Here is a 17,753-nt window from a genome sequence, read left to right as displayed (position 1 = left end):
CAGCCTACACCTGTTCATGTCATGTTGTCTGTGGCTATTTGGAGGCTGCAGAAAAAAGCAGACAGAATTGAGTAGTTGTGATACAGATCATATGTCCCGAAAAGCCTAAAATATTTACGCCTTGGCCCTTTACAGAAAAAAAAAGTCTGCCAACGCCTGTAGGATCTCTTTGCCTACTTGTTTAATTTGGCTTCTGTGAGAGGGTTTTTACTTTTTCGTGGAGAGTGTTCCTAGGATTATGCTGTTCACCTAATTGAACTTGATGACAAATTGTATGGCCTCCTCTTTTATTTTATTTTTTAACTACCCCCATGGTAGTCAGTAATTTGTTAGGAAATACTCTGCAAGTTTTAGAATCGTAAATTGTAAATGATTGTTTAAAAAATTAAGTTCCAGGGATTACTGGTGCAGTACACTATACCAGTTTTTCATTTTTCCTTTCTTTATTTTGAATTAGTTGGCTTCCTGAGGCGCAGGTTGTCCAAAGAGCCCTTAATTCTGCAGCCAACAACGTATATCAGTATGGACGAGAATGGATAACCCACAAGGTAAGGAAAGAGCCCATTTTCACAGCTTTTTCTTTGCAGGGTCTTCATTGGTAGTGACTTCTTGCTTTGATAAAGCAAAAATGGAGATTCTGTTTATAATTTCTGTATTGAAATAGGCTTAAATCTATAAATCAATAGTCAACATAGGATGAAATAAAACCATCTGGACAATCCTATTGATAATTGCTGGTAGCCTGAACAATCCAAGAGGCTGGGGATTTGCTTCATGTTCAAAATAGATCTGATTAATTGTTTGTACATTAGGACAGAATGATCACTAAGCTTGGCTGATCAAATATGGCTTTGTGGAGAAAAAATTATTAACACCTATTAAATTTTATTATCTGCTGATAACTGTACTCGACAGTTTCCAATTTGTTTCATTTAATCTTTCCAAGAAACCTAGAGTAGTCTGAATTATTTTACCCCCTTTATAGACAAGGAAACAGACTTATGTAAATTTACTTAAGTAAATTCCCACTGGTCATGTAATAAATCGCAGAGCTTGCTTTCAGACTGTAGACTAATTCTAAATCCTTTGCTCTTTCTACTACGATATGCTAAAAGTGTGTGCCCGGAGCTGATCTAAGTGCTTTAATGTGGCACTTGAGATAAACTGTGAAGGAATGGAATGATAGATCCTGGATGAATAGAGAGAAGGAAGGGTGTATTTTAAGAAGGGGTATTTATGTGAGCCAAGATACAGAGATAGGAGTGTACTTGAGGAGGTGAGTTTGACTGAAGTTTTGTGAAGGGGAAACGAAAGGCAGAGGAAAAGACACAGCTCTTGTAGCTAAGGATCAGACTCCATGATACAGATTTGGGACATCACTTTTTTTCCCTAGTTTTTCCTATGGAAATGAAGGTAATTTATAGTTTTAATGTATGAGGTAATTAGGATTATCTAGGGATTGCCAAAACTTGTTGCACTGAGATGTGTGCTGAAAAATTCCCTGTTTAAAATTCAAATTCAGCATCTAAAAAACAAAAGAAATTACACTGTGTATACATGCCTACTCAGTTGCTCAACTGTGTCTGACTCTTTGTGACCCCATGGACTGTGGCCTGCCAGGCTTCTCTGTCCATGGAATTTTCCAGGCAAGAATACTAGAGTGGGTTACCATTTTTTCCTCCTGGGGATCTTCCCAACCCAGGGATCAAGCCCGCATCTCTTGTATCTCCTGCACTGGCAGATGGATTCTTTACCACTGCGCCACCTTTTGGAAATTACACTGCTGCTGCTGCTGCTAAGTCGCTTCAGTCGTGTCCGACTCTGTGCGACCCCATAGACGGCAGCCCACCAGGCTCGCCGGTCCCTGGGATTCTCCAGGCAAGAACACTGGACTGGGTTGCCATTTACACTATACGTACAATAATCTGCTAACCTAAGGATAGAATCGTGTCAAGTTAAAAGTTAGGAGAAAGATGTGTTACTGATTTTCCTGGGTCCATACCAGATAATGAAATCCACTGTCTCATGGAAGTTTTAAAGAAAATATTTATTGAATAAACAAAAGATAAGTACACTTGACCTTGAACAATGTGGTGGTTAGAGGTGCTGACCTTCCCTGTAGTTGAAAAGTCCCTGACTTTACAGTTGGCTCTCACTTACCTGGTTTTGCATTCTTAGATTCCACCAGCCACAGATCTTGTACCACTGTAGCACATATTTAGTGAGAACGATTCACATGTAAGTGGACCTGCACTGTTCAAACCGGTGTTGGTCAGGGCTCCACTGTGTGTGCACATGCTTCTCAGAACCATCATGGAAGGAAGACCGAATGTTGCAGAGGACTTTTAGATGTTTAGATGTATGTTTGCCTGACGTATACTGTGGATAACGTAGTGTTTAATTCTTGAATTATCTGTGTAGGAGAAACTTTCATTCTGGAATTCTTACCTGTTTGGGAAAATAATAAAGGGAATTTGGATAGTTGGAAGAATGTGCCTTAGATTTTAAAGTAAATTTTTAATTACTTGGAGGAAAAAATAGATTTGAAACCTTATACTTGAGAGTCTAAAATGGAAGACCTTGGAAGAGACATGATTTTTCTACAAAAAGTTGTAAAATATTTGTGATCCTGATTTAGGAGGCACAGGGATAATATCTAAAAACAACCATTGAATTGAATGGATAAATAAAATGTGGTATATCTGTATAATGGACTATTATTTGACCATAAAAAGGAAGTACTGATACATTTTACAACATGGATGAACCTTGAAATCATTACTAAGTCAAAGAAGCAGTCATAAAAGACCACATAAGTATGATTCCACTTGTATAAAGCGTGTGAGAGGCTTATGTATAGAAACATAGAGTAGTGTTTCAAGGGTAGGGGATTGGGAAGGAATGGAAGAGTGATTACTAGTGAGTATGGGGTTAACTTCTGGGGGCTTGAGACTGTTCCAAATAGATTGTGGTAATGACTGCATAACTGTGAATGCAAAAAAAAAACTGTTGAGTTATGCACCTAAATGGGTGAATTGTAAGGTGTGTGAGTTATATCTCAATAATGTTTTTTTTTTTAAAGAGTCATTGACATTGCAGAGGTGGCTCAGATCTAATCCAGCTAAGAGTCGTATAAGAATTGAATACTAAGAACTACAGTGTAGAAAGGGCCAAAACTAGGTGGTGACGGAATGCCACACTCAGGAAAGAAGAAAAGTTTTTTATAGCCTATGTTTAGGTATGAACAGAGAAGGTTACTTTCTATGTGCTTCCAGCCTACTTTGTCAGCTGTATCTCCTATGTCCTCTGTTCATGGTCATGGTTCTAGTCAAACCCTCTAGTTGGCTCGTTCCTCAGCATTCAGTGATCTCATTTTAACTTGATTACTTTCTTCAAGACCCTGTCTCCAAATACTCTCACATTCTGGGGTCCTGGGGGTTAGGACTTTACATAACAATTTAGAGGTGGAGGACACCATTAAGCCTGTATCGCGGCCTAAGGAGAGAGTATGGCTTGAGGAGGACCAGACATAGTTTCCTGCACACTTAGGCTTTTGAAGGCCAGAGAAGTGAGCCAGCAGAGAAGGTGGAGGAGGAGAAGCCCTGCGATGCACCCTATGTGTCAGCGAGGCCTACAGAAGAAAATGTTTCAAGAAAGACTTGGTTGTATCACATGCTACCAAGATTTCAAGCAAGGTTGGACCAGACATTTGCCTTCTGAGTTACTCCTATTTTTGTAGATTAGGCTGTTTGCCTTAAGTTACACCGCCCTCAGAGGGCATTCTGACTGCTCTTAGTGTGGCATTGGGTTCCACATACAAAGAGCATCTCATTCCTCCAGCGGGGTGTGTGCTTCAGTGATTTTTTGTAGCAGCGGTGCTGTGCCCGTTAAACTCAGTTCTCTGGCCCGGTCTTCCTTGTGGCTTTTGATAATACAATGGTGCAGGCTGGTAATTGGGGTCTGTAGTGTTCTGCTATGATTGATAGCACCGCAAATTTGAATAGAGTGTTTTATAACACGCTGCAAAATTTTGCTGAACTCTCTCTTGAGTTAGGCTTCCCAGGTGCCTCGGTGGTAAAGAATCTGCTCGCCAGTGCAGGAGATGCGCCTTTGATCCTGGGTCAAGAAGATCCCCCGGAGAAGGAAATGGCTACCTATTCCAATATTCTTGCCTGGGAAATCCTATGGGCAGAGGAGCCTCGCGGGCTACCATCCATGGAGTTGCAAAAGAGTCAGACATGACTTATCGATTAAACAGCAGCAACTCCTTTTAGTTAATAGTTGTGGTATTTTAGTTATTCACCGTTGTGCTGGGAGTGAGACAGCTAAAGGGGATGTCAGTTTGAAATAGTGCTTTATTGCAGTAAAGGCCACTGTGCAAGCAGCCAAAACTGGAGGCTGGCTGTGACCATTTTAGGCTTCTTCTGGTAAAAGATCCCAGAGGCTGACAGAATGGGTCATAGGACTGTGAGAATCTGACAATCATAATATATAAAAAACACAGTTAAAGTCAGTAGAGGACTTCCTTAGTGGTCCAGTTTAAAAATCCGCCTGCCAAGGCAGGGGACGCGGGTTCCATCCCTGATCAGGGAAGATTCCACCTGCTCTGGGCAGCCAAGCCCGTGTGCCACAACTGCTGTAGCCTGTGTGCCTGGCGCCAGTGCTCGGGAACAGGAGAAGCCAGCACCTTGAGAAGCCCGCACACCACAGCTAGAGAGTAACGCCTGCTCGCCGCAACCATGAAGACCCAGCACAGCCAAAAACATTATGGATGAATAAATAAATAAAACTTTTTTAAAAAGACTAAATCCCCATGATTGTGAAATAAGTAGGGAGAGTTAGAATAGGGGTAATGGTGGGTTTTAATTATTGTGGATAATTTGCTCTGTTAGGTGTTCTTTGTCCATAGGTTATATATGCTGTAGATGAAAGACTGTTAGCTTTTGATCCTAACTCTGCTACTTTTAGTTCCAACTCTTAGCTGCATGACCTTGGGCCTATCATAGATTCTTTCTGTTTTCTCATTTTAAAAGAATAAAGGGTTAACCAAACATTTTTCTGTCCAACTTTGTTGAGATTGTTGCAAAGGTCATAGAATGTAGGTGAGAGCCATTTGTAAACTAAAATACTATGCAAAGATGAATGGCTTTTATATTCACTAATTTGTCTTTGGTTTGTGAATAAATCAAATGTAAGAGAAAACACTGAGCAGATATATTTGTATCAAATATGTCAAAAAACTGGTTCAGGTGTCTATAAGATCAGCATTAAATGGTCAAAAGGTATGGTTAGGTCACACAAAAGGAAATACACATTGAAAACCAACATGGAAAATGGTCACTCTCATCACTAAAGAAAAATATAAATAATTATTACCATTTCACACCTATTAAATTATCTAATAATTTAATAATTTATCAGTTCATAAGGTTTGGGAAAAATTGGTTCTTTCATACAACATTGGAAAGTATTAATTGGTATAGTCCTTATAGAAGACAGTTTAGCAGTGTTTGACTGGAGTCATTAAAATGCTTATTTCCTTTGATTCCTGTATGTTTATCTTAATGTTAGTAATAAAAAAGTTGCATAAAGATATTTATTGCAGTGTTACTTGTGACATTATAAATTGGGAACCATCTCTATGTCCTATGATTGATTAAATAATAATAGAAAAACTTAGCTAATATGAAACCATATAAAAATAAAGGTTAGTGTTGAAGAGTAAAAATGAAATACTTATGATGCAAAAGAAAATATAGAATTCTAAACTGTATCTGTGTAAGCAGGCAGAAGGTTGCAGAGGGAAAAATGGCAGCAGTTGTATTAAGTGGGGCAGTAAATCATCGTCTTTTTAAAAGCATCTTTAAGATTACCGTATGGTTTTAATAACACGTAACATGTAGGATGAGATACTATAATGACTAGCTTTCTCCAAGTTATCTTGTCTTAGTGTTTTTGATTTCCCGAACCCGGAAGCCAGTCTAATTGGTCATAACTCTGAGACCTGACATCTCTGGCTCAGACAGTAAGGAATCTGCCTGCAGTGCAGGAGACCTGAGTTCAATCCCTGGGTCTGGAAGAAGATCCCTGGGTCTAGAGAAGGGAATGGCTACCCACTCCCACATTCTTGCCTGGAGAACCCCATGGACACAGGAGCCTGGAGGCCACAGTCCATGGGGTCGCAGAGTCAGACACAACTAAGCAAGTAACACACTGAGACCTAACATCTCTGAGCGTATTCAAAGGGAGACTTGCGTTTATAGCTAAGGTTCTAAAATTTCACCTAACGTTGTGTGGTAATTCTAATACTAGTGGTAAATGTAGCATGACACTTCCATATAATGGTTGAGCACCAGGGTCACTTGGGAAAGATTTTTCTCTGGGCAGATGAGATCAGAAAAGTCAGTAAGCATGGCTTTGTTCTCTTAAGACCTAAAGAAGTTTTCCTAGAGACCTAAGAATAAAGGAAAGAATAAAGAAGCAAAAAGATGGGAGAGAGAGTATTTACTGGAAATACTGAGTAGAGTTTAAGGAAAGAACAGTGTGGTTGGAGGCAGTTAAATAGTCTGGGACATTTTAGTTTGATTTGGAACAAATGTAAAGACCAGCATGTATTAATTTTACTGGATTGTTGCCTGAAACACTAACTCAGATTATATCTGTATTCCTTCCAGCTTCATAAAATTCTCGGAGATAAGGTGAATAATACGGCCGTAATTGAAAAACAAGTATTAGAACTTTGGGATAGGCTGTATCATTCTTGGTTTGTAAAGGTAAGTTATTTTAGCTAAGGACTTCAGTTGTAAATGAATAGTGTCCTTTTATGGACTCATTGACTAGGTCTGATTGTGTTAACACGGGGATTTCATTTCTTGACATTTTTAAGCTGCAAGGTCTTAAACCTCAGGTCATTAAAATTCAGCTTGAACTGATGATTAACTTCCATGGCAGAACCATCAGTTTCTCTGTTATCAGTGTTCTATCTGCTTTTCATTATCCTCTACTACTGGGGTCCAGCCAGCCCCGGTGGATCCAGGGAATTTGAAGGGGAGACGGCTTCGGCGATCAGGATACGATAGAATTAAAGATATAAACAGTGATCAAATAAGGATAGCTTAATGAGAATTCAGTGGAGAAAAGAGGCTGAATAACTTGGTTTACGTGGAAAGCTAATAAAATTCCAAAATAAGGAATTTGCGTCACTTACGTAGGCCACAGGCGTCCTCCCGTTCTCCCGAAGGAGAGGAGACACTAAGGCCTCCCCGGTCAAATCTTAGAAGCCCAGGCATAATTAGTAGGCTTGATGAGCCTCCACGCTCCAGATGGGAATTCAGCCAGAAGGTGAAAGAATGACATGGGGAGACCAAGTTTCCGTGAACAAGGCCCGCACTTTATTTTCCAAAGTAGTTTTTATACCTTAAGTTGTGCGTAGAGGACAATGGGGGAAGGGCTGTAGAGTCAGCAGTAAGCCAGGCTTTCTTCCTGCAAACTTATCATATGCAAAAGTTTAGGTGAATTACATCATCTTCTGGCCAAGAGGCCTGTTAACATTTTATGATCCTTTCTTCAGAAAACTTATTTTTCTCTAAAGGTGATCATTCTAAAGTCAGGTGCCACCCTCCAAAAGCATTAGATAAAGTTGCATTCCTATAGGGCAAAGGTGTGGTGGGCTATAACAAGAAAAGAATTAACTCAAGGGTCCAAGGTTACAAACATTAAAGCTACTACTTACATTCCTGTACACCAATTATATTAATCAATACACTGCCAGGGACACAGTAGGTAAGGGATATGGAAACTTAGCAGCAAACACTGGCCCAACAAGTGAAAAATGCTTCACCAATACAATCTCTAATCAATCTTTTAACTGCTCAAAGGAATCTGTATTTAGACAGTTTAGAACATCTCATGCCTCTCACGGTGGGGAGGCTGTGAACAATCACATGTGGCTGGAAGAACCTATTCAGGCAGGCTAGAGGACTTCCAAAGGAGTTTGTAGGTTGAAACACTCTTGTCACGCCCAGGAACTTTATTAACTGGAGCTGTAAGTTAACTCTTTTTCAGAGAGAGGTGGTGGGGGACAGCCCCCTGTAAAGTCAGAGGTGTAGGTGAGAGCACAAAGCAGTAAAGTAGGCAGACTCTGGTTTTCGGGGTAGATGCTCGAGAATTCCCAGGGGGACTCCTGAGGCTTGATCCCGCCTTTGCGTATGCCGAGCCTCCTTCCTCATGACCTTTGCCATGGGCGAAGTTCCTCACGCTGGCTCCCGGCACTCAACAGTGTCTCATCTTCTTAACCAGATCTGTACAGTAGAAGTGTGATGCAAGCCGTATATGTAATGTTAACTTTCTAGTGGCTGCATTAAAAAAAAGAAAGAGAAAAAAAAACTAAGGATGGATGAAATTTATTTTAATAATGTATTTTACTTAACACAGTATACCCAATATATGTCATTTCCATATGGAATGAATGAAAAAGTGATGAGATTCTATATTTAAATCTTTTCCATTCTGAGTGTTAGAGATCTGGTTTATCTTTTACACCAAGAGCATATTTAGGTACTCGGTAGCCACAAGTGGGTAGTGGCTACTATTTGGGACAGTACAGCTCTGGAATTAAGAACTTTTTCTTTGAGGAAGTTAAAATAGATCTGAAAGTTTAGAGATAATTATTTTATTTTAAATAAACCTTTAGTGCTACTTGTACTGATGAGTATCATTTTTTACTAAATATAAAAATGACTGTTTGAAAGCAGGTGGTCATGCAGGCCATTCTGTACACTGGGTTGGCAGGGCCCTTGGGCCATCAGGGACTGTGCTGTGGAAGATGCCGATGCAGGGGAGAGAAATCGAGTGGGGCAGAGTTAGCTTGGGTAACGGGGAGGAGGGCGCAATTGAACATTTGCATATGTTCCCCAGTGACAATGCAAGAGCATTGTGTGCTCTTGCCAGTTCAGTTCAGTCGCTCAGTCATGTCCGACTCTTTGCAACCCCATGGACTGCAGCACGCCAGACTTCCCTGTCCATCACCAACTCCTGGAGCTTACTCAAACTCATGTCCATTGAGTCGGTGATGCCATCCAACCATCTCATCCTCTGTCATCCCCTTCTCTTCCCTCCTTCAATCTTTCCGAGTGTCAGGATCTTTTCCAGTGAGTCAGTTCTTTGCATCAGGTGGCCAAAGTATTGAAGTTTCAGCTTTAGCATCAGTCCTTCCATTGAATATTCAGGACTGATTTCCTTTAGGATGGACTGGTTGGATCTCCTTGCAGTCCACGGGACTCTCAAGAGTCTTCTCCAACACCATAGTTCAAAAGTATCAATTCTTCTGCACTCAGCTTTCTTTATAGTCCAACTCTCATGTCCATACATGACTACTGGAAAAACCATAGCTTTGACTACATGGACCTTTGTTGGCTCTTGCCTAGGAGAAGTTGAAGGAGTGGTGATGGGTTTTGTGGGTTTTCAATAATTGAGAGTTAAAACTCACTGGGAGTACCTCCTGGTGGTCCAGTGGTTAAGACTCTGAGCTCCCAGTGCAGGGGGCCTGGCTTTGAGCCCTTGTCGGAGACCTAGATCCCACATGCCACAACTAAGAGTTTGCCTGGCGCAACTAAAGACCCCACAAGCTACAACTAAGATCCAGTGGAGCCAGATAAATAAATAAATATTAGAACCAAACAAAACCTAACTGGGGAATCTCTGGGTAGATACCTGCTGAAGAGCCAATTACGAAGGTTGTATCTTGTTTCTTCTGCTAATTCTGGGGCTTCTGCTTACACACAAACAGCTTTTACTGTCCCTCAGCCACTTGGAGCTTCCTGAATGGTCCAGGGAGGTCAGTCAGTGTTTTAAAAGCATAGGTTTATAAGTGGGTAAGTGCATTGCTTACCTCTTTTTCTAGGACCTAATGTTTTCTTTGCTAATGAAGATTGGCATCCCTGGGTTTTTTGGAAAAGTGCGAAAATGGAAACACATGTAAAATGTTAAGAATCTACTTCTATTTCTAAACTTTAACCTTACTAGTCGCTTTGTTTATTCATCACCCTTCCACATGTGTTATTCTTGCATATCTGCCAATGTAATTCTTTTCCCGATAGACAAGTTAGATTTCTCCTTTGCACCCTTCTCTTTCATATTCTGTTTTTCCCTCTTTTATTGAGATATGATTAATACATACCATTATATTTAATATTGCTTTTAGCTATACTTTTTCATATTTTATTTCTCTCAGCTCTCTTTAGCTTTTTGGAAGAGTAATATGGTAGATGAGGAAAGGAGGGAAAAAGCAAAAATGGGAGACTAAAAGAAAGGTTAGAGGGGAGAAAGGGGGGGAAAATAAGATGAAAGTATATGCTGTGTTCATGTTCAATTGAATATACTGATGAGTAAAGTGTGTTCATGAACATGCTTAGGAGGGATGCACTTAAGCTAGGCTGAGACACAGTAGCTAGAATATAAACAGAGAAATATATTTTGGGTCTTTTTGATGGAGTTCTTTGTTAATTTCTGATATAATACGAAGTTTTTCAACTCTGTGTATTTACTAAACTGCTCAAGTGGACCTGAAACAAAGTAGGCTATTTATGTGTCTTCTTGTCTTCAGGTTAGGACGGGGATTTCATGTCTGAACTGTTTTGTTCCACAGAACGTATCACACTCTGGAAGGCACAGAGGGCACAAGTTGCACATAAGCCGTCAGAATAGCTGGCTGGGGGACATTCTCGACTGGCAGGATATCGCGTCCTTTGTCCACGAGAACATTGAGACGTTTCTTTCGGTAAGAAATAGTATTTTTTAACTAAATTGGACTTAGGAAAAAACAGACTCTAATTCCCAGGTTTTTTTCACACTTGTAAATGTCTTTCATCACCCTGTTTTTTAATGCCATGAGATTTTGCAGTTTTGAGAGTTCTAAATGCACCAGAAAGATGTCCCAAAGCCATAGGCCTCGAGCGTAGCTCCCCTGATCCCTCCTCTGTGGTTGAAGAGTAACCAAGAGATGCTGACTCAGGAAGCGTGCACGATGCTGTGGCTCCCGGGTTCTGAGACTGATGTCCTCTTCCCCTAGACTGATCAGGATCCCCCTCGTTGAACCACTAGCAAGGGAAGCCGCCTTTGGTTGGTGAAGTCCTTTGGCAGATAGAAATATGGTTCCAGTTACAGTAGAGAGACTGGATGTTTAAAGGCTTAGATTTCTGTCATCCCTCCTGTCCTTCCTTCATGCGCCATCCACCTCTGCCTTGCTTTCCAGAAGATCGGAGGCAGCAAGGAACAGTTTGCAGTGTTGCTGAGTTTCACTCCGTAGCGTACTTCGTGAGGTCTCTGGGCCTGTGGCTTTTCACAGAGATGAGAAATCCTCTCTTGTGAATAAACTTGTAACTCTTATCATGTTAATAGAAATGGAGGTTTGGGACTTCCCTGGTGGTCCAGTGGTTCGGAAAAGCCCTTCCAGTGCAGAGGGTACAGCTTCGATTCCTAGTTGAGGAGCTAGGGGACCCCATGTGCCTCGGTGCCAAAAAACCAAAACAAAATGGAGGCAGTGTTGTGGCAAATTCAATAAAGAGTTTAAAAAAAAAAATGGTCCACATCAAAAAAAAAAGTCTTTAAAAAAATAAAATTTTTTAAAAAGTGGAGATTTGCTGTGCTAGATGTTTTTAAATTTTAATTTTTATCAGGACAAGAGATGACCATAGCTGAAAAGTCAAAGATGCTTGAAGGTGTTAAATAGTGAATAGCATTGCCCCTGCTCTGTGCTTCCCCCTTCAGTCTCATTCTCCAGAGCTCTGCGTTCTTTTAACTTTCTCTGTGTATTTACCTCTAAATTTCTAAAATAATATTTATGCTGCTCTTCCTTGGTTTCATAGTGTTACCTTCGGCTTCTGACATGGAAGATGGAGAGACGAGTCTCTCAGTGCCTCCTTACTGCTGCCCTGGGGTTTTCTTAAGACTCTGCTGGGCGCTTTGCCCATTCCTGCACTCACATTTTCCCATCCTCCCAGTCGCCTAATAGAGCTGTGATAGTTTGACGTTAAATCTAGAAATTCATGTCCTTGAGTTCTAAGTATGTTGCTTTTGATAATCCCCTCCCTCTGTTTTCTCTAGTCCAGTGGCTCTCAAACTTTTTGGTCTGAGAGCTCCAAAGAGCTTTTGCTGATGTGCATTCTATTGGTATTTATTGTATTAGCAGTTAAAACCGAGAACTTTAAAAATATTTAACAGATCACTAAAATATAACGTTACTTGTTGACATAAAGAACATGCTTTTTGTGTTTGAAAAATAACCATTTTCCAAAACAAAATAATGATTTAGTGATAAGAGTGGCTTTCATTACATTTTTGCAAACCTATTTAATGTCTGGATTCTCATACTTGTTCCTGTACTCAAGTCTGTTGGAATATGTTGTTTTGGTTGAAGTATGTGAGGAAAATCCAGCCTCACACAGATATGTAGTTGGAAAAGAGAGGGAAGTCTTTTAATAACTTTTTCAGATCATTGTGACAATTCTTTGGTACTACTCTGACACTTAACAGATGGTATTTCTTTAAGGTTAGTTGCAGTGTGGAATTTGAAAGTGTTATCAGTGAACTTTTTCTACTCTCTTATATTAGGGTCCATGGATCTGTCTTGGCTAGGAATGGATCTTTCACCCTTACATGATTTTGTAATGTGCACTGGTCATTTGGAATTAATGTTCATTAATTTCTAAATATTGACATATTTTATTATACAGTATTAAAAAAAAATCACGTTCTTTAACATCACCACCTATCTCATCAGAAAAAATTTTAAGAAATGTCAAGGTCAGCCCTTGATTCAGTTTTTTAGTTTTATAATACCCAATATCTATTTCTTATTTTCTGAACCTTTCTTCTTAATCCCTTTGAGTACATAGAAAAGTTACTGGATTGTGGCTGGCAACTACCAGTCTACAGTTAATGTATTCCGTTAATTTCTTAAGAATTACCACAGCGTATTTCCTATCAGTTTGACCCAGAAACTTTTAAAAAAAATTTTTAATAAAAATTCCAAAAGACTGAATTCCCCAAAAGAATGCTTGTCAAAATCACAAGTAAGGGCATTGTTGGTTTGTTTCTTAGAATCAGTGGCATTATTCATTCATTCTTTATCCCGTAAGGTCAAAACAGTCAGTCATGCATATTTTTGTAGGCATCATGAAGCATTTGCAAGATTTTATGTAAGGGGTTATTGTAAATGAAACTAGCCTTCCAAACTCCTCTCATGAAGGCTGCGCTGAGGTTTGCAAGAAACATCGAGGACAACAAAATATGCCTTTTATAAGTCGTACATTTGAGGCAGGAAAGGAATGGATAGGCCTTTCATAGAACAGATGGTATAACTTGGACATATGACAGAAAACAGAATTTCTCTTTTGAAAAGGGCACCAAAATAAAACAGATATTAGGAGTTCTGGTGCCCAGCTCTGGTTCCACTTATTAGCTTCAGGCCCTTGGGCAAATTTTAAAAAATCCTTGAGCTTCAGTTAGTATATCTGTAAAACAAAGATGATATCATCTCCACTGCTTCCCTCACTACCTTGCTGTGAGGTTTAGGGAAGCATTTTGAAAGCTGTGATGGATGGTGTTTTTCTGATCATCTTGCTTCCGTGTTTTTCATTAAGAGAGAGGATAGTCCTCTCAATATGATTTAGGTATTGACCATCCAGTGATGTCCATGTGTTCAGTCATCTCTTGTGTTGTTGGAAAGAGGGTGTTTGGTGTGACCAGTGTGTTCCCTTGGCAGTACTCTGTGAGCCTTTGTCCTGCTTCATTTTGTACTCCAAGGCCAAACTTGCCTGTTACTCCAGGTATCTCTTGACTTCCTACTTTTGCATTCCAGTCCTCTGTGATGAAAAGGACATCTTTTTTTTCATGTTAGTTTTAGGAGGTCTTACAGAACTTCACTGAACCGTTTAACTTCAGCTTCTTCAGCGTTAGTGGTTGGAACATAGACTTGGATTACTGTGATATTGAATGGTTTGCCTTGGAAATGAACAGAGATCATTCTTTCATTTTTGAGACTGCACTCAAGTACTGCATTTTGGACTCTTTTGTTGACTATGAGGGCTACTGCATTTCTTCTAAGGGATTCTTGCCCACAATAGTAGATATAGTAGTCCTCTTGGGGATAATAATAGAACAGACAGTATCAAGTAGGACTTTAAATTCATGAAGAGACAGGAAATGGAAACATGTAGGGGTACTATAAACATTATACGTCTTCTTTCAGTCATATTTAACATGTATTAATATCTGGTTCTAGTGAATTTGCTGGTAGATCAAATGAACTCAGTAGGTCTTAATATAGGGTCATATCTATCTGAGGAAAGATTTTCAGTTGCAGAGCTCTGACCCCATCTGTTCATTTTGTTTTTGTAACTTCGGTTCGTTTCTGTTATTGTGACGTTAGTGGTCATTGAAGTGATGTTTTATATTTTTTGATTGTTCTAAGTTGGAGATGGCAAGGTGGTAGGGGAGGTGACTAATAAGCAGATATTAGGATTTCCTGGCCTGCACTTGTGGTCCTACAGGCTACATCCAGTCACAGGTTACATTCTGGCATGTTCTCCTGTAGGTATTTTTTCTCTGTGCCATGTTCACATAGTTATAATCATGCTGTGTATAAACATTTTGTGTCTGGTTTTTTAAACAGAGCATTATATCATCAGATATACTTCTGTGTTACAGCAGGGATGTTTTAATGGCGGCCTACTATTTGCAGTAGGTTCACCATGATTTGCCTAACCATTTTCCTTACTGAGCATCGTTCGACTGTTTGCAGATCTTAGAGTCTCTGTGGGTCGTCATGAGCCGGAACGTGAGTCTGCTCTTCTCCACCATCACCACGCTCCTGACCATTCTCTTCTACAGCGGGACTGCCCTCCTCAACTTTGTCCTGTCGCTGGTATGTCCACACAGCCGAGCACGTGTTGCACGCCTTCCCCAGTAAAGCATATTCTTGGTTCCGCTTGTGTTTCCTTCCTGTAGTTTCCAAATGTGGTATTTTAGGAGATACTGTCCTTTGTTTTGCAGATAATTTTCCTGACCACACTATTTTATCTGTTAAGTTCCAGTGATGAGTACTACAAGCCTGTGAAGTGGGTGATAAGCCTGACACCACTCTCTCAGCCAGGTCCTTCTTCTAATATTATTGGCCAGTCTGTGGAAGAAGCTATCAGGTAGGGATAAGATTTATGCTGTTCTTACTTCCATCAGAAACTGCTCTCCACGAGAGGCCTGTTTTTCTGTCTTCCTAGCAGCTTTCAGTGCTAAACGACTGAGGGACACTGGTGTTTTCAAATTTTTTAAATCTCTTTTGTGAGGATAACGTAAAACATTTTCGGTGTCCTGCTCTCAAGTCTGTGATGTGCAAAGATCCAGTGGCCTGTCCCCATCAGCTTTCCATCCACAGGCTCTTACTCAGCTCCTAATCATCACGTGGTTTATTCAGGAGAAGCCCCTCCTGCACCACACGTACACCTCACCTTCTCTCAGAAGCCTCTTCGTACTCTCAGGAATTCTGACTTTGCTCATGGAGGAGAGTAGATGGCCTTCCTGTTTCTTCCTATTGCCCTCTGCAGCCAGGCTGTGCCCTCTGCAGGGGGTACTTTGGATCCTAGAAATGAGAAATTTGGAGTTATCTCCAAATCATAGGCTCTGTGTGAATCATAGGTTCTGGCCAGAAACTTCCATCATGTCATCTCATAACCATGTATCACAGGCTTGACTTCTGAATGAGCTGATTCTTCAACTTTCATTCTTCGTATTCTCTTTCCAAGTCACTGACTCCCTTTTCCTTTTCATCATGTCAGGTAGGGAGAAGCCTTTTGCAGCCTTGTTTCAGCTCCTTCCCCAACCTTTGTCCCTCATTGTTCTTAACTCATTAGTAAGACTCTACTTCATTTGACTTCTGTTGAATAGCTACTCAAATTAAGTCCTCATGTTATCCATGAGAGCTTGTTTTTTTAATAAGTTGTTAGGCATCTAAAGCTTCTCTGAATAGTGAATCTTCGGCTGGCATTTCTGTTTCCACATACTTTTAAGAAAATGGTAATTGCTTGAAACTAGTCTTCCACAGAAATCTTGATTTGACCTGATAATTTTGTCTGACTGATTTTGGCTTTTTTTTCCCCCCACTGTGTTCATGTAACAGCTGATGAGGATACCACTTTAATCTTTGGAAAGTCCTTGGTTACATTCAAATAGCATGCATGCACCTAAACTGTATTTTTCTCTGGAAACTTTGCTGGGCTTTCCCCCCTTGTTCCTCGTGGACTTTATTAGACAGTTGTTTCAGTCACTAAGTTGTGTCTGACTCTCTTGCAACCCCATGATCTGCAGCCCGCCAGGCTCCAATGTCCATGGGATTTCCCAGGAAGAATAGTGGAATGGGTTGCCATTTCCTCCTCTAGGGGATCTTTCTGACCCAGGGATCAAACCCTCGTCTCCTGCATTGGCAGGAGGATTCTTGATCACTGAGCCACCTGGGAAGCCGTTATTGGACAGTAAGTGGGATTAAAAACAAGAAAGCTTGTATCCCCTTTGGTGCTCTCAGGGATCCACCCGGAGCCATCCATGTAATTTTTCCAAGTTTGGGACTATACTGTCTACTGTAACACCTTTCAGGGTGAAGTTGTCTTCAGGAAAGATAACTTTTTGATTTCAGCAACCCTTCTAAGCCTATTTGACCTTCGGTTATCATCTTTAGCAATAGATTAGTTTATCTAAGTGACATCTGTCTGACTCAGATAAGTTTATGCAAATATTATCATCAAAAAGGAAAAATAACTTTGTTTTCCCAGTAGGGTAAAGTTATGGAATCAACCATATCAAGGCTGTCAGAATCCTCTTAAGTGCTGTTACTTAAGCCAAGTCTTAGAGAAAATTATCTAGCTTGTCTATAAAGAACTTAAAGAAAGAGACTGCATTTTCCTGACATAACCTTTATTAGCATAGCTGACCATCCTCTGAGTATCTGTCACTGAGTCATTTTTTTCCACACCAGATAATGCCATCTCCTTTGTTTTAAACATTACTCTTTAATGTCGTGGTTTCTTGGAATTGGTAAGCAAAGCTGTGATTTGCACCCACATCCAGCTGATGGAGATCACACATTCTTCTGGTATACCATGATGCTTTCCTCCAGGAGGAAGTGGTTGTGTCAAAAGTGATGAACTAAATTTGTGGTATTGTAAACATTATTCAGCTGGACACATGAAGCCGGCAGCTAAAAATTTAGTTCTTTGCAGAGAAAGACAAATACCATATGATAGCACTTATATATGGAACCTAAAAAAAAAGGATGTGAACGAACTTATTTACAAAACAAATAAACTCACAGACATAGAAAACAAACTTGATTATCAAAGGGGATATGGAGAGGGTCAAATTAGGAGTTTGGGATTAAAATATACACACTACCATATATAAAATATAACTAGGACCTACTGTATATCACAGGATACTCAATATCTTGTAATAACTATAATGGAAAAGAGTGTAAATATGTGTATATATATGTATGTATAAGTGAATCACTTTACTGTACACCTGAAACAAACACAACATTGTAAATTGACTGTATTTCAGTGAAAATTTTTTAAAAATTGAGGTCTTTGTTTGAGGAAGTAATTTGAGGTTAGAGAGAGTATAGTCATCTACAGCGATATAAGCAAATATATATCTCTTTACAGGTTAGATTTGCTTTATCTTCTTGGGATCGTACACATTAATTA

The 17,753-nt window shown here is 40.0% G+C and overlaps 1 protein-coding gene across 4 annotated transcripts in view; it reads left to right on the top strand.

The window, feature by feature from the left end:
- TMEM245 (transmembrane protein 245) overlaps positions 1–17,753 on the top strand; it is an 83,571-nt gene that overhangs the window by 38,037 nt on the left and 27,781 nt on the right. For 2 of the 4 annotated variants that reach the window (XR_015132095.1, XR_015132094.1), the window contains 5 exons: positions 458–548; positions 6,675–6,773; positions 10,646–10,777; positions 14,801–14,923; positions 15,087–15,197. Coding sequence is in view for 2 of the 4 variants with exons in the window: in XM_086315869.1 (XP_086171995.1) it covers positions 458–548; positions 6,675–6,773; positions 10,646–10,777; positions 14,801–14,923; positions 15,052–15,197 (591 nt within the window). In the remaining 2 variants the exon portion in view is untranslated. Of the gene's footprint in view, positions 1–457; positions 549–6,674; positions 6,774–10,645; positions 10,778–14,800; positions 14,924–15,051; positions 15,198–17,753 lie in introns of all 4 variants that reach the window. The other 2 variants (XM_086315869.1, XM_086315870.1) reach the window with 1 other exon arrangement.

This window comes from Bos grunniens, chromosome 8 (genome assembly GCF_055505025.1).
Source record: "Bos grunniens cultivar Pamir isolate PY7600 chromosome 8, Bosgru_T2T1.0, whole genome shotgun sequence".
NCBI classification, from domain to species: domain Eukaryota; kingdom Metazoa; phylum Chordata; class Mammalia; order Artiodactyla; family Bovidae; genus Bos; species Bos grunniens.
The sequence above is the reverse complement of the archived record's forward strand: the minus strand, read 5'-3'. Positions and strand labels throughout refer to the sequence as shown.